This window comes from Bombina bombina, chromosome 2, assembly GCF_027579735.1.
Source record: "Bombina bombina isolate aBomBom1 chromosome 2, aBomBom1.pri, whole genome shotgun sequence".
NCBI classification, from domain to species: domain Eukaryota; kingdom Metazoa; phylum Chordata; class Amphibia; order Anura; family Bombinatoridae; genus Bombina; species Bombina bombina.
This window is the reverse complement of record NC_069500.1, coordinates 1082833941-1082851434: the sequence shown is the minus strand read 5'-3', so window position 1 is coordinate 1082851434 and position 17494 is coordinate 1082833941. Positions and strand designations below refer to the sequence as shown.

The 17494-nt window shown below is 38.6% G+C and overlaps 1 protein-coding gene across 3 annotated transcripts in view; it reads right to left on the bottom strand.

Annotated features, from left to right (window-relative positions):
* Positions 1-5109: 5109 nt before the first annotated feature.
* MMAA (metabolism of cobalamin associated A) overlaps positions 5110-17494 on the bottom strand; it is a 40861-nt gene continuing 28476 nt past the window's right edge. For all 3 annotated transcript variants that reach the window (XM_053703707.1, XM_053703708.1, XM_053703709.1), the window contains 2 exons: positions 6014-6163; positions 5110-5464 (listed from right to left, as the gene is read on the bottom strand). In XM_053703707.1, the coding sequence (XP_053559682.1) occupies positions 5177-5464; positions 6014-6163 (438 nt within the window). In that variant the 3' untranslated portion in view covers positions 5110-5176. The remainder of the gene's footprint in view (positions 5465-6013; positions 6164-17494) is intronic.

Sequence of the window (17494 nt, the reverse complement as noted above, 5' to 3'; positions counted from 1 at the left end):
GATAAACCATAGGGCAGAAATATGTGGCTGTGGGTGCCACTTAACAGCAATCCCTAAACCACATGAGAAAAGTCATTAGGACCTATAGATCGCCAGACTACACTGTCAGAGGTCCTTAAGAGGAACAAAATAACTCCTGAAGGGAAACCAGACCCCAAAGGTGACCCAGACAAAAACAGAGATAGTCCAGAAGGTCGCAAAATCAGAGACCCCCAACAGGACAAATTCCAAAGCCTCCAAAAGGCTAAAACCCACCCTGATGGATGGACAAAAAGGCGCTAGGCCCTCTATCCTTCAAACCACGTGGAAGGATTATTCCAGCTCCCCAAAAAGCGGGAACAATGGAGAGAGACACAGCATTTTCGCTGACCGGTCCCCCGAGAGATAGTTATAAAAAAACAAAACACTCCCAAGAACCACTCGGACCCGAGAGTCCTGGTAAATGCTTAACTAGAAGCAAAATAACACAAACATTATTGTGAGAAAAGTCGTGTGACAGTAGAACTGAATTCAATCAGGGCCAGCCCGTAACAGGGTTACCACTGCCAAGCAAACTATTCTACTCTCAGAGAGAGGCAAAATATTTAACAGATTAACATGGAACTAACGTGTTCCTAACAACTTAAATAGAAGCAAAATCACGAGCATCGATCCCAGAAAAAAAAAAGTTCCCACAGGAAATATTAAAAGGAAAACCAAAAAATCATCCTACCGGACAAAATTAAAACAACCAGCAACCCGAAGGTTAACGCCCAAAAAATGAACAGAAGGCCCACAGGAAAACGGAAAACCTGTTCTACAAAACTGGGAAGGATCTCGAAAACAAGACGTAGACGAGATTATACCATCCCCCATGTATAACAAGATTGTGTCATTTGAAGACAAATCTACCGAGTCCCATAACCCATAAGGGTAGAGTCCCCCAGTAACCCAAAAACTTATTAGAGGAAGACAGTAAGGCGAGCCCGTCTGTAACTAAAAACACAGCACTCTGGAAAGGTTACTCCCTCAGGGAGCTGCATATGTCCTCCCAGGGCCGAGAGACCCGGGATAATCGGGCACAAGCACAATCACGAACAAACATCCGGACTCTGCAGTCGAGCCATCATCAAAAGGATGTAGAAACGAAAACGCGCCACCACCTCCGGGGGGAACATACTCCCATTCGAGGAGGGAAAGCCATAACTTGGGTTACCCGCATATGTAGTATTAGAAGGGAGTGGTAGGGAACTCGCCTCCCAGAAGACAGGGTCCCCCGAGGCGGAAGGCTCAGCAGTCTCTTGAATCCCCGAGCTCGAGGAACAAGGAGATCTAGAATGGCCTGAGGAACATAACTGATGGACCTGTGTCCAAGGGTCTGATTCACACTCATCACAGGATAAGGAATCTAACCCAGAAAGTTGATCTGATTCAACATCAGTATCCTCCATAGTTGGATACTTAAAGTGGACTATAAAACCAAAATAAAAACAGCACCAGACACCCCCAATGACTGGGCCACTCACCACCTCCTTATAACCAGACCGCAGCAGACTATTACTCAGACGCCAATAACCCATCTATTATATTAAACAGACCTCACAGGGCCTTGAGACTCTGCCCTCTAAACCAGGCTCCAATTAGAGATGTTATTCTCAAATCAAACGTCTGCAAGGATAAAGAATGAATCTTGCAACTAGCCAGACAGCAACAACCACTAACTTCTGAAAACCATTCTCTTCAGTTCTATATAGATCTGACCTCCCAGACACTGTTAAGCCAAAGTCACTAGAAGCTCTCTCTACATACCTAAGTTCCAAGGGCATATCCTACCACTGAGAGTTCACTTTCTTACTATTAGCTATCCACAATGGTAAGAGAGCGACTTACAGAACTCTTCAGGATGTTACCTCCTTTTGTGAAACATCGGGGATGGATCCCACTCCTCCCTCTACAACATTGATAGACAGCAATGTACACAGCATTGATAAAGTTGATGGATGTTTTTTAGGCCTCATATATGGTAAACCCCTGACACAAATTAATATATATGTCCATGAGTGAAGAAAAGAGTGAATAATATTGCAAAAGAGTCTCCACTTGTAGGAGGGGATTTTAACCTAACTTTAGATCCAAATCAATTTGGTCTTCCCAGAAAGCAATGAAACTCCACAATGCTTAAAGATTGGCCTTTCTCCAAAGGACAGATTACACTTTTTTTTTCCACGCGGGTAGTTCATATTCTAGACTGGATTATGCCATGCTAGTCCATTTAACATTGAGATACTTGCAATCCATCCAACATCTACATATATCATGGACTGACCACTCTGCAGTAGTTAGCAAACCCTCCCTTCGCCTAACCCCAATTGGAACCATTAACTGGAAAATTGACAAATCACATTAAATCTAAAACATTTAGAAAAAGTTCCTCACCAAATTCTTCAACATCAATACCTAGTCAGTTTACAACCCCATATTGTTTTGGAAGTACATAAGTGCATTATACAAGAACTTACAGTCTCAAAAGAGGAAACAAAACAGAACATAATATTCTGATCTTATGTCATCAACATAAACAGGACCCATCTAACTAAAAACTTCTGACTGATCTGCATCATATTATTAATACATTGTAAAAGATAAAATAAATGAGTATTGGACCATACAAATCAAAAAGACAAGCTTTTCTATTGCAACAGCAATATCACAATATCAATATCCCGGTGTATCACAATAAACCCTATGTTTTGCTTATTTAATATTTCTCCAAAGCTGAATTGCAAGTTAAAATCAAAATTATTCCTTATTCTTACCAAAAAGCACAAATACCTTTTATATAAGAATGGGGATAGCAAGCTTCACAAAACCTCTCCCTCTAGCACTATCATTTTCTATGTCCAAGTAAAGTAGACAAATATGAACTTAAATCATTCTGGACCCCACCCAGTCTTAGAACACATAAGACCCCAGCATCCCCTTGCCATTACATCCATAGACACCTATCATTGAATAGGACAACCTCATGTAATTTTTGGTCCTTGAGGATAGCATTTTTTTGTAAAATATTAAAGAGATATGATACCCACATTTTTTTTTTCTTTCACGATTCAGATAGAGCATGCAATTTTAAGCAATTTTCTAATTTACTTATTTATTGCCATATATAAACCTGTGAGGCATTGGTACAAATGGAGTAGGAGGTGAAATATACAGTACATTGCCTCGACATCTTGAACATGAACTATAATCACAAATAAGAGGTACATTTTTCTCTTTATGCATTAACCAAATAGTTCATTAATGAACTGTATTTATTACAAGTTGTATCACAATGATAATAGTGTGCTTACATTTTCTTTTGTTCCTTTTTCTTTTCACCTCTTCTTCCTTCATCAATAACTCTGAGTTAATAAATAGTAAGGTTAACGTTTAATACTTTAGTTGTGTGCGGTTATATTGATAAACATATTGCTGGACAACTCGAACATTAGCCTATTGCTGCATCACCTGGACTGCCTCTGGCATTGGGCTGTAGCACCAAGCTACAGCCCAATGAAAAAAAATATGCAAAAAATTAAACTAAACTTTGGAAGCAGCAAATAAAAAAATAAATAAAAATAAATCACACAATAATCCTGAGATTTGCAAGCAATCCAAGGTAAAGGTAGACATGAGATAAATATTTACTCATAAAACAACTCTTAGTGAATGTTTGGTTACTTCAAACTATATTTTCCAATAACGTATTTAGAAGTCGGCAAACAGACAAATAATACTCAAACTGGAAGTAGTATTGGAATGCAGCAGTACTGTAATGAAAACAAAGTATTCAAGTGCAACACATTAAAGCAGCAGGTTTTATGTATATTCATTTAGAGGTGTAAGCTTCCAGTTGAGATGCACAACTGAACAATAAGGACTTTTTATTGGATTATAAGCAGAACTCTTATTAATGTATTTGTTGACAGCGACATGCCTCATAAAAACAAAAAAATATTTTTTTTCTTATTCCAAGTACGGGAACGCTAATTTTACATTTTGTGTTGTGACACATTCAGGGTCAGAGAAAGGTTTCCCCAAGCAATAGAGTTAGTCCAAGAGATACAAGTCGTGCACCTAGAGACTTAATGCCAACACCAAGACTATCGGTAGAGCTTGAGGGTAGAATTAGCTATATACTATACAATAATTATGCACAGATGCTTTTGAGTGATCTTAAAGTGACATTGTACATGTTACATATCTTCTATTAACTCCTACATATACTTTCAGATTTTTTGCCACTTCAGTAATTTCCTATCGATTTTCTTCCCCCTATCACTCGCCTCTCATTTCACTTCTACCTGTTTCTTTCCTTTCTCTCTAACACTCTCCAACGCTATACTTTATATTTTATCTACATTATGTTGCTTCCCAGCCGTTTCTATTTCCTTAATTTAAAGGGCCATGATACCCAAATCTTGAAACACTTGAAAGTGATGCAGCATAGCTGTAAAAAGCTGACTAGAAAATATAACCTGAACATCTCTATGTAAAAAAGAAAGATATTTTACCTCAAAATGTCCTAAGTATTCACATCTCATTGTAAAGGACTTTAAGCAGCAAATCAGTATGTCTGTCCTGGGACAGGCAAGGGAGTGAGCTTCGTTCACACTCATCTTTTTTCTCTATTCAGTTTAAGGACGTTTACTATGAAATCTCATGAGAGTTAAGTGAAATCTCATGAGATCACAGTAAAAGAGTTCATGACCTCAGCACTGTTTGTTAATGCTGATTGGTTGCTGTTCATTTCTTCCTTTTTTTTTTTTTACCTGCAGTTGCGCAGCAGCTGAAGTATAACTTTTTACACAGGACTTAACTCTGCTGAGCTGAGGAAATTGTGAGGTAAAAAAATCTTCCTTTTTAACATAGGGATGCTCAGGTGATATTTTCCTGTCAGCTTTTTACAGTTATGCTGCATTACTTTCAAGTGATTTAGCATATGAGTATTATGTCTCTTTAACTGAGTATTCTAAACCAAACATCTGATGTGAATAAAGGAGAGTCTTCTAATGGGAGGGAATAGAACCCCCTTTACTGGCAGCAACTACAGAATCATAGCATAAATGGAATTAAATGACAACATAATTTTCATTGTTTGGTATATTATATACAAATAAAACCTTTAATTCACATAAAACTAGAACTAAATATTTTAGCCGTTTTGAGAAAATGCCTTTAATAACAGGTCCGCTGCATGGCCAGGAGACAAAACACCATTGCAAACTCTTTCTTCAAGAAGGGGGATCTGATTTTTAACTGCAGGGTGGTTCTTGAAATGCAGAAGCACATTTTCCTGAATCATGTTCCACATCCACACTCTCTGCTGACTCCTCCTCTTGACACTCAGCTCACCAGATATTAGCATAGAGTTCTGAAACTCCAGCATCTTCTTCCAAAGTTCTGAGATACCTTCACCACTTTTAGCAGAGATACGCATAACCTAGGGAAGATTTACACAGATCAACAAATGTTTAACCTAAACTTTAATTATAAATTATCTGTTGTTTGTCAGTCTTCTAAAAATCATAACTAAAGTAATCTTCAAAACTTCTATGGATCAATGGTAAAACCGATAAATATATTATGGAGATTGTTATAAAAGCTAAGTTTATAGTAGGAGAAACAATGTGCATGAATATCCAACTTTATCACACAAAAGATACTAGGTTTTCAGAAGCTACATGCTTAAAACACAGCTAATCAACTGATTTAATACTTGTAATTATTACTTCAGTAGATGAAATCTTTAAACTTGACCAGTTTGTGAGTTGGGCTTTCTCAGTCTATTAATATATTGAGGCATATTGTTAAAATTGTATGTTATGAACACAGATTCCTGTAACATTTGTGATTACATTTCTTGAAAATAAACTATTATAATGGCTCTGTATAGTGAAAAGGAATATCTACACCTAATGTTGGCAACTTTAGAAAAGCTATTGTGTTAGACTGTGTTATTGGTCAAAAAAACATTCCATTTTTTGGTCACCTGAGGTTTCCAAGTCTTGGACCGTTTGCGAAGTAACTTCATGGCACTGACATATTCAGTTTGGATTTTGCGTGCAGGTATAAGTAAATCCCCATCTGCCTTGGTTATAGCAACTAGATCTGCCATCTCAACTATACCTCTTTTAATACCCTGGAAAATACATTTCAGTTAGAAACAAAACAGAAATGTAACTTTTTACATAAATATAGATACTAATTCAGGGGTGGAAAATTTAGTTAGTCTTGGCAAATAGAATAGAAAAAAAAAAGTGTATAGTAAAAACTTCATACTGGTATAAATGAAACAGAAACTGGGGCAATTTTTTTGACTGTGAAAAAGAAGAAGGATACAGGATATAACATAGGGTTGGCAAGAACAAAAAGGCGAAAAAAAATTGTTTTTCTAAAATACATTGCTAATAGGGATGTGCATTAGGATCCTTCGTGAGGATCAGAATGTGGAAGTGAGCAGCCGTTTGTTCCCTTCGGATACTTTCGCAGCCAGATTGATTCTTTTAATAGATCCCCACTCTAAGATCTGGATTTGCACAGTCCTTAGAGTGGGGATCTTTTACAGGAATCAATCTGGCCTAGAAAATATCCAAAGGGAACAAGCGGCTACTTACTTCTGCATTCGGATCCTCAAGTAGGATCTAAATGCACACGCCTAGTTGCTAATATATATTCTAGCTTACATAAATTAAATACTTATTTCAAATAGGATAAGTCTCAAACACGTGGTCTTCAGGTAGTGTTACTCTACCTCATAAGTAAGGCAAAATAGTAGTTTTTAATTAAATTCACACCTGAGCTCTTTAAGTAGTGTAAGAGGAAGTTAGACAAGTAGTGTAACAGGAAGTTAGACAAGTAGTGTAACAGGAAGTTAGACAAGTAGTGTAACAGGAAGTTAGACAAGTAGTGTAACAGGAAGTTAGACAAGTAGTGTAACAGGAAGTTAGACAAGACACCCCACTTAATGATTTCAGATACTCATTAAAAGCCAAACCAAAGGTTGATTTGCAGAGTTATTTTCAGAGCATCTGCAAATTAAACTGATATTAAACATCAGTTAAAGAATGGCAAGTGATACTGTTTCGTACAGGAAACAGTTTGTGAAAAACGTAAATTATACACCTTTTACAGAATATAAGTCAGAAGGAAAATTAATTATTGTTCCGATATGATCCACTTATGTCAAGCAAAAGCAGACACTTTTGAATCACTGTACAACCCAATAGATAAATATTTAAAGACATTTTGGATTTATCCAAGTCGATCCATTATAGCATAGCTGAGAGATCCCCATTACACCCAAAAGAATAAAAAGAAATCTTTATACAAACATAGTGGAATGCTTAAAGGGATAGTATACTGTAAAATACTTTTCCCTTAATGTTTTTCCAATTACATTTTTTAACCAGCTGCAGAGTATAAAACATATGAGAATTTGCTTTTTTAAGGTTTATTTGTGTAAATAAAACAGCTGATTATGTGTTTTGAAGCCACAGCTTAATAAAATGGGTTGAGCTTGTAGGTATAATTAGATATTATTACTTTATCACATTGTGTACATATATATGCTTCTTTATCTTATATCTGTCTGTAAACCAAAGACCAATACTTGTAAAAAAAAAAAAAAAAGAAAATTCACATTTTATTACCTTAGCTCTTCTATACCCCACTGGGAGTGTAATTTTTCCTGCTGACTGTGTTTACACAGCTTATCTATAGCCTGGACCTAAGGCCAGAAACTTTCAGAATAGGTAGGGATACCACAGGCTAAATCAACTAATTAAAATGCCAATATAAGGGTAAAGGAAATAATTGTAAACAATTTAATACACTCCAGCAGGTAAAGTGGATCATTGAGAACAAATTAAAGGGGAGAAAATGTATGAGTAAACTGTCCCTTTAATGTAAAGTTAAAACTGAGATACATTAGTAAAGGTGTGCACCAGTCCCCAAGGCAGAACATGCAGCATGTCTGCCAAAAGAAAGAGAAACATGCAGGAACTGTTAGCACTTTCACTTTGCAGTGCTGCTGCACATCAGGGTGTTTTCTTCAAACAGCTCTCTGCTTAGGCTGCCCTGTGTAAGTTTTCCTTAACATAGTGCAGCCAGAGTGAAGCAGTGTTTGAAGAGAACAGTCAAATATAGAGAAGTGCTGCAAAGCGGCAGTGCATTGATGACTGTCTCTGAGGGATTTTCTTCTAACTCGCCCCCTAGCCTTTCCCGATCTGCAAAGCTGTGACTCCTGAATCTAAGATGTTTTTTTGTGAGCAATGCACCTTTTCTATTACTACATTTTTACATTGTAATTATATGATGCAAGACCAAGGGCAAATAAAACAAATGTACTCGACCTTTCAAAAACTTAACAAAAACATAAAAAAAATTATTTGAAGCTAACTTACAATGCAATTTTCAACACATTGCAAGAGAGCTGTTTCTTTAGTGCAACTGCCTAATTTAAAATTTCATTTTTATTTCAAAATGATCTGCAGAAAAATGTTCACTAAAAAAATAAATCTCATCACAAAGTGAAAAAAAGTTCTGATGTCCAGCCAAAATGAGGGGCCCTCTTTTTTTTCTAATTCCTATGAACAAATTTAAGAAAATATTTATTTTACCTATCATAAAGCCATAATTTAGTTTAGATCTTCATATATGCAGTGGTAACATACAATTTTAAGCAACTTTCTAATTTACTCCTATTGTCAATTTTTCTTCATTCCCTTACTATCTTTATTTAAAAAGCAGGAATGTAAAGCTTAAGAGCCAGCAGCCCATTTTTGGTTGAGAACCTGAGTTATGCTTGCTAATTGGTTTGCTAACTGTATCCACCAATAAGCAAGCGCTATCCATGGTGCTGAACCTAAAATGGGCTGGCTACTAAGCTTTAAATTCCTACTTTTTAAATAAAGATAGCAAGAGAACAAATACAAATTGATAGTAATAGTAAATTAGAAAGTTGCTTAAAATTGCACACTCTATCTGAATCATTAAAGAAGGAATTTGGGTTTAGTGTCCCTTTAAAGGGATATAAAATCCAAAAAAATGTTCTTTTGTGATTCAAACAAAGCATGAAATAGTGCTGGCATCTAGTGCTCTTGCAAATGGATAACATTTTAGTAAAACTGCTACCATATAGTGATCCAAAAATGGGCCAGCTCCTAAGCATATGTGCCGGCTTTTCAACAATAGATACCAATCAAAGAAAGAAAAATCTATAATAGAAGTAAATTAGAAAGTTTTTTTAAATCGCATTCTCTGAATCATAAAAGAAAAATGTTGGCTTTCATAATAATAAGTAGTTTTAGGGCCAGGTCTACACCCTATTAAAATCCACTCTAGTTGGGTATGATATTATGAGAGTATAAAGACGGTATAAAATGATGTTACAAGATGTGCGGCTCTATGGTGAGATATTTGAAGACACTGTTGAAAAGAAGAGGGAGAGATAACTTTTTCTGAGAAAGTGCATAGATTTTGTATGCCCTTCCTTTGAACCGTGATACAGCACATGATATTTCTCCCCTATGACTTTTTATTTACACCCCTGGTGTATTTTTTTTTAACCAAAGTAACTGCAAATCTCTTCTTTATCATTTTCATGTTGGTTTCCTGTTAGAGGTTGCGCATCGAAAACGCCGCAGATTTTTACACTTCTCAGAAAATGAATCCCAGGAAGAGATCCATAAGATTTTTTTCTGGGATTGGGGTTTCTGGAGAGATCAAAGCAACAAGAAAAACCTTCACAGATATCAGGTAATGCACCAGAAACAGGCATTGTTGTGCCATTGCTGTGAACAGAATTGTATTTTATTGAACATATAGGGGTATATTTATTAATGTGCGAGCGAACATGACACGATGTAGCGTATCATGTTCGCCGTACATTCATACGCTGTCGGCATTTAACATTGCACAAGCAGTTCTGGGGAACTGCTGTCCTCTGCAGATTTGCAGCCAATCGGTTGCTAGCAGGGGGTGTCAATCAACCCGATCGTATTCGATCGGGTTGATTTCTGTCCGCGGCCTTAGATGGACAAGTTATGGGGCAGGCTCGCTGGAAACAAGGGGCATTAAGCTCCATACGGAGCTTGATAAATCGGCCCCTTAGACTAGTTTATGTCTTTCCTCCCTTTCTTTCTGTTGTTGTTTTGTCCCCGTGAGTGATTCAAAGGATCAAGATCACAAACAGACCCAAGAAAGATTGGTTCTTGGATTTAGTTCTTCTTAAGGCTTGATTATTCGCTTGTTTCTAAAATCCAAAATCTTTTCTCTCAAAATCCTTTCCTTTACAAAGATTTAGAGTTGCACAGGATGGCCTGTTTTGTGAAACATTGTTTTTCAAGGGTAAAGGTTTCTTAGGGGGAAAAAAGTCATTTGTATTTTTTGAAGGCACAGCTAAAGCATATTACAAAGGTTTATGCCACCTTTGGCGAATGGTGAGATGACAGGAATTACATTTGCAAGTTTCTTGTCTATTCCACAAACCAGATTTTGGATTGTCTTCTTATTTATTGTTCCTCCAAAATGTACAAGGTTCTCCAAATAGCCTACATTCTGGATAGAACTCTTACATAACAAAACAGAAGTAACACTCTCTCTTTTCATAACAGTTCTGGAATTAAAACCTGTCATGGTTTTTACAGGACACCTGGCACACATTTATTAGCAGATTTTGTTGACTACTCTAAGCAAACCAGCCACCTACTACAGATACAAAGTTGCAAAATGTTAATAGAAAACCCCATAAAGTGATGGAGTTGGAAGAAAAATCTTGTCTGCAGCACTTTGAAAATAAACCAGTGATCAAATAATTGTGTGTTGAGCAGAAACAGAACAAAAATGTAACAGCAGCATTAGTAGTGAAGAGGCAACAGCAGCTGCAGCATTAGAAGTGAAGCAGCAACAGCAGCATTAATAGTGAAGCAACAGCAGCATTAGTAGTGAAGCAGCAACAACAGCTGCAGCATTATAAGTGAAGCAACAACAGCAGCATTAGTAGTGAAGCAGCAGCAGCATTAGTAGTGAAGCAGCAGCAGCAGCAGCATTAGTAGTGAAGCAGCAGCAGCAGCAGCATTAGTAGTGAAGCAGCAGCAGCATTAGTAGTGAAGCAGCAGCAGCAGCAGCATTAGTAGTGAAGCGGCAGCATTAGTAGTGAAGCAGTAACAGCAGCATTAGTAGTGACACAACAACATTAGTAGTGAAGCAGCAGCATTAGTAGTGAAGCAGCAACAGCAGCATTAGTAGTGGCGCAACAACATTAGTAGTGAAGCAGCAACAGCAGAATTAGTAGTGGCGCAACAACATTAGTAGTGAAGCAGCAACAGCAGCATTAGTAGTGAAGCAGCAGCATTAGTAGTGAAGCAGCAGCAGCAGCATTAGTAGTGAAGCAGTAACAGCAGCATTAGTAGTGAAAAAGCAGCAGCATTAGTAGTGAAGCAGCAACAGCAGCATTAGTAGTGAAGCAGCAAGGAGTGGAAATAGAAATAACTTTGAGATGTTCTGGCAGACTTCCTGCTGGAGGCAGGGCACGCAGGTAGCTGCAGGTGTCTTGGAAGCTTCGCGCCTCAATGTGAGGCCTAATCCAAAACCAGCAAATGCGTTTTTTCCCTTGGCCGGTCACAGGCTTCGGTACTAGGATTTCGATCCTGCATGGGAAGTTTGTACTTTCAGCCTAAGGGTGCACGTTGGCTGGTGCACACCATTGCTGCATGAGTTTGCAGGTGCTGTAACAAGTAGCCTTTGGATAAGCACTTAAAGTCTCCTGGGTCTCAGTTATTTGCCAAGGTCCATTGTATCGAGGGCCGCCGGATTGTTACGGCTATTTGCCTGAAACCCAATTATGACTGCCTAGAGGTACTTGGACTTACCTATACTAGAGGTGTGTTCAGCAGAAGCGGCAACATCGCTGTTCCTCGGATGAGTCAGCGGTACTGCGGAGCTCATTGAATAGAGTTTCGACTCCTTGTTTACCTGGCTAGGTGTATAACACAAGCGGCAGCTCCTCTGTCCCCTGGAAGAGTCGAAGGTAACGCTGTGTACGCTGAAAGATGCGCGGCTCCATAGCCCACCTAGATGGGCCAGTAACATAAGCGGTAGTACTCCTCTCCCTGGTTGAGTAGGAAACAACGCTGAATACTCTGGAAGGAGGCATGGTCCTCTGGATGGGCGAAAAACACAAGTGTCTGCACTTTTTCTGCAGGTATTACTGTGCACGCCGGACCTGGTCACCACACAGCTAAAAGCTTTCTACCTTAAACCTATACGCGATTGTTCTTATTTTGTATTATGCATTTGAGGATCTTACTAATGATGATATTTATATGTTATATCTAATTGTTAATACACTGCCATCTTGTCTTGTCCGCATTGCTATGTTTAAGTCAACAGTTTCTCTTGTGATTGTTGCCTTCTTGCAGCTGGGTTGTACCTAATGCTGTTAAGTTTCATCTTAACCAGAATTAACCCTTTATAGTCACATATTATTGTATGTTTTATATGAAATCTTACCTATGAACCCTTCTTAAGTTTTCTCTGAGTTACTTTGAATATAAGCTTCGGATTTTGGCTAGGATATGTAGGGCTCTTATTAGCGAAGTTATAACTGCCAAGAATTATGCTAACATATTTCCCGAAAAGCTCTCTGCTATAAAGTTGTCACTTACATGCAGGGTTAACTTTAGATACGGCTTAGAATTAGGGAATACATTCAGAATATAGTCGCTATTTATAATAGAAATATAATGTTCCTTTTCACTTTGTAGCACACTCTCTACACTTCATTTTTACTTAACAGTACAAGTTTTAAGATTTTTTTTTTCTTTTTTGCACTGTTGAATGCACTTTTTTTTCGCACTGATGAAAGCACTGTTGAAAACACGTTGATACAATTTCCTCTTTCTTCTATGTTAAGTTTAGAGTAATATAATACAAATTTTGGATATACAGGTATCACAGGAAACATTTCTGTGTGCTGGTATAAGAGTAATAAGTTTATATGCACTACAGATGTTAATTGGCATTAGTCTTTTTTTCACACTGTTTGGGTATAAAGCCTATAAGTACGAGATTTTTTTTTAGTAATTGTGGATATTTTGGACAGGAATTGTGACATACTCCCCAGACTAAGTCTTTATTACATAATATATTGAGTCCCTCTCAGAATTCTGTTTAAGTTGGTCTACTTACAGTAAATATTTGTTTCATCGTTAAAAATAAAAGGGATTGTTTGGTTCATGGACAGATATATGCTCCAAAGGAGCTCTACTTCCAACATGCCTCCCAAATCAAAGGATAAGAAAGGGAGCGGCAGGAATCTGGACTCTAGCATTGTCTCACCCCAAAAAAAGGTGCCCCTAACCCTCTATCCAATAATATGATTGAATTTGCAGCTGAAGTAGCCAAAATCTTGACCCCTCAATTTGATATAATTAAACTTGAGATCAGAAACGAGATATCAAATCTCACTACAGAGGTCAGGCAGATTTCAGCAAGATTAGATGAAATTGAAAACAGAATTTCAGATTTGGAAGACAGATTCAATGTACAAGATCCAATTATAGATATTCATAGTAAATCTATTACAGCATTACAAACTAAGATCGAAGATCTTGAAGATCGTTCAAGACGTAACAATTTAAAAGTGATCGGTCTTCCTGAATCCCCTGAATTCCAAGATCTAATGACCTTTGTTACTACTACACTACCACAGGCACTGCAGATTCCAGCTCCTGCCTCTCCCTTCCAGATCGGAAGGGTACATAGGATAGGACAACGTCGGGAACTCACTGAGGGCTACAGACCAAGACCAGTGATTTTTAAATTTGTGAATTTTCAGGATAAAATGTTATTCCTTAAGCATTACAGGAAATGTAGTCATTTCTCTTTAGGTCCACACAAGCTACTAATTTTCCAAGATTTTTCCTCTGAAACCTTATCTAAGAGAAGAGATATGTCTTTTTTCCATGGTAGGCTTCAGAGGGAAAACTACAATATCAAGCTGATCTATCCAGGAAAAACTAGTGGTGTTGAAAGAAGGTATCTCTCATACATTAAATAATGTTATGGAGGCTGAGACTTTTTGTAGAGAAGCAGGAATACCTTAAACAAATATTTATAACTATAAGGTAGTGTTTCCCAGGTTGTATGTATGATTCCTGTTTTCCACTATTGATTTAATAATGGTTATTATATTTTATGATGTCTATAAATGATCTGTGCTTCTCACTTTTGTTTTAACAGTGGTTATTATAATTTATGATATGTGTGGTTTGCAGAAAAAAAAAAGTAGTGAAGCAGCAACAGCAGCATTAGTAGTGAAGCAGCAACAGCAGCATTAGTAGTGAAGAATCAGCAGCATTAGTAGTGAAGAAGCAACAGCAGCATTAGTAGTGAAGAAGCAACAGCAGCATTAGTAGTGAAGAAGCAGCAGCATTAGTAGTGAAGAAGCAACAGCAGCATTAGTAGTGAAGAAGCAACAGCAGCATTAGTAGTGAAGAATCAGCAGCATTAGTAGTGAAGAAGCAACAGCAGCATTAGTAGTGAAGAAGCAACAGCAGCATTAGTAGTGAAGCAGCAACAGCAGCATTAGTAGTGAAGAAGCAGCAGCATTAGTAGTGAAGAAGCAACAGCAGCATTAGTAGTGAAGCAGCAACAGCAGCATTAGTAGTGAAGAAGCAGCAGCATTAGTAGTGAAGAAGCAACAGCAGCATTAGTAGTGAAGAAGCAACAGCAGCATTAGTAGTGAAGAAGCAGCAGCATTAGTAGTGAAGAAGCAACAGCAGCATTAGTAGTGAAGAAGCAACAGCAGCATTAGTAGTGAAGAATCAGCAGCATTAGTAGTGAAGCAGCAACAGCAGCATTAGTAGTGAAGCAGCAACAGCAGCATTAGTAGTGAAGCAGCAGCATTAGTAATAAAGAAGTAGCAGCATTAGTAGTGTTTAAAAACAAAACAAAAAACACCAACTTTTGTTGTCATAACTATTAAAGTCTGAAATGACATATAAGCTTCTGAAATTTGTAATTTCAATGTACTACAAGACAAATAAATACATTTGCAGTAAGAGGTATATACCATAACTAAACAAGAATATGTTCAGATCTTCGAGAAACTTGAGTTACATACATAAGAAACAAATATTAGTGAAGATTTCTTATGATATAAAAGAAGAAAAAAAGAGCACAAAAATAAAAGAAAAACTTTCCCTTGCGGTGTATCCAGTCCACGGATTCATCCTTTACTTGTGGGATATTCTCATTCCCTACAGGAAGTGGCAAAGAGAGCACACAGCAGAGCTGTCCATATAGCTCCCCCTCTAACTCCACCCCCCAGTCATTCGACCAAAGGTTAGGAAGAAAAAGGAGAAACCATAGGGTGCAGTGGTGACTGTAGTTTAACCCAAAAATTTTTTACCTGACTTAAATGCCAGGGTAGGCTGTGGACTGGATACACCGCAAGAGAAAGTAATTTATCAGGTAAGCATAAATTCTGCTTTCTCTTGCAAGGTGTATCCAGTCCACGGATTCATCATTTACTTGTGGGATACCAATACCAAAGCTTTAGGACACGGATGAAGGGAGGGAACAAGACAGGTACCTTAAATGGAAGGCACCACTGCTTGCAAAACCTTTCTCCCAAAAATAGCCTCCGAAGAAGCAAAAGTATCGAATTTGTAAAATTTGGCAAAAGTATGCAGAAGACCAAGTCGCTGCCTTACAAATCTGTTCAACAGAAGCCTCATTTTTGAAAGCCCATGTGGAAGCCACTGCTCTGGTAGAATGAGCAGTAATTCTTTCAGGAGGCTGCTGGCCAGCAGTCTCATAGGCCAAACGGATGATGCAGAAGAGATAGCTATCAAAAACAAAACTTTCCAAGATAACAACTTAATGTCTATGGAATGTAAAGGTTCAAACGGAACCCCTTGAAGAACTGAAAGAACTAGATTCAAACTCCATAGCGGAGCCACAGGTTTATACACAGGCTTGATTCTGACTAAAGCCTGAGCAAACGCTTGAACGTCTGGCACTTCTGCCAGACGCTTGTGTAACAGGGTAGACAAAGCAGATATTTGCCCTTTTAAGGAACTAGCTGACAATCCTTTCTCCAATCCTTCTTGGAGAAAAGACAATATCCTGGGAATCCTAATCTTACTCCATGAGTAACCCTTGGATTCACACCAACAAAGATATTTCCGCCATATCTTATAGTAGATTTTCCTGGTGACAGGCTTTCTAGCCTGAATCAGAGTATCTATAACTGACTCAGAGAACCCACGCTTTGATAGAATTAAGTGTTCAATCTCCAAGCAGTCAGACGTAGAGAAACTAAATTTGGATGCTTGAACGGACCCTGTATCAGAAGATCCTGCCTCATTGGCAATGTCCATGGTGGGACAGATGACATGTCCACTAGGTCTGCATACCATGTCCTGCGTGGCCACGCAGGCGCTATCAGAATCACCGAAGCCTTCTCCTGCTTGATTCTGGCAACCAGACGTGAAAGGAGAAGAAACGGTGGAAAAACATAAGCCAGATTGAAAGACCAAGGCGCTGCTAGAGCATCTATCAATACCGCCTTGGGATTCCGGGACCTGGACCCGTAGAAAGGAAGTTTGGTGTTCTGACGGGACGCCATCAGATCCAACTCTGGAGTGCCCCATAGCTGAGTCAGCTGGGCAAATACCTCCGGGTGGAGTTCCCATTCCCCCGGGTGAAAAGTCTGACGACTTAGAAAATCCGCCTCCCAGTTGTCTACTCCTGGGATGTGAATTGCTGAGAGATGGCAGGAGTGATCCTCCGCCCACCTGATTATTTTGGTTACTTCCGTCATCGCAAAGGAACTCTTTGTTCCCCCCTGATGATTGACGTAAGCTACAGTCGTGATGTTGTCCGACTGAAATCTGATGAATTTGGCCGCAGCTAGTTGAGGCCATGCCTGAAGAGCGTTCAATATCGCCCTCAGTTCCAGAATGTTTATCGGGAGAAGCATTTCTTCCCGAGACCATAAGCCCTGAGCTTTCAGGGAGTCCCAGACCGCACCCCAGCCTAACAGACTGGCGTCGGTCGTTACAATGACCCACTCTGGCCTGCGGAAACATATTCGCTGAGACAGGTGAGCCTGAGACAACCACCAGAGAAGAGAATCTCTGGTCTCATGGTCCAACTGAATTTGAGGAGACAAATCTGCATAATCCCCATTCCACTGTTTGAGCATGCATAGTTGCAGTGGTCTGAGGAGTATCCGAGCAAAAGGGACTATGTCCATTGCCGCTACCATTAGTCCGATTGTCTCCATGCACTGAGCTACAGATGGCCGAGTAATGGAATGAAGAGCTCGGCAAGTAGTTAACAGTTTTAACTTTCTGACCTCCGTCAGAAATATTTTCATTTGAAAAAAACGTTACTGTGCCTTTACGAGATAAAAAGAGCACACAATTTTACAAAACAGTGAAAAATGCAGCAATTCTCCTGA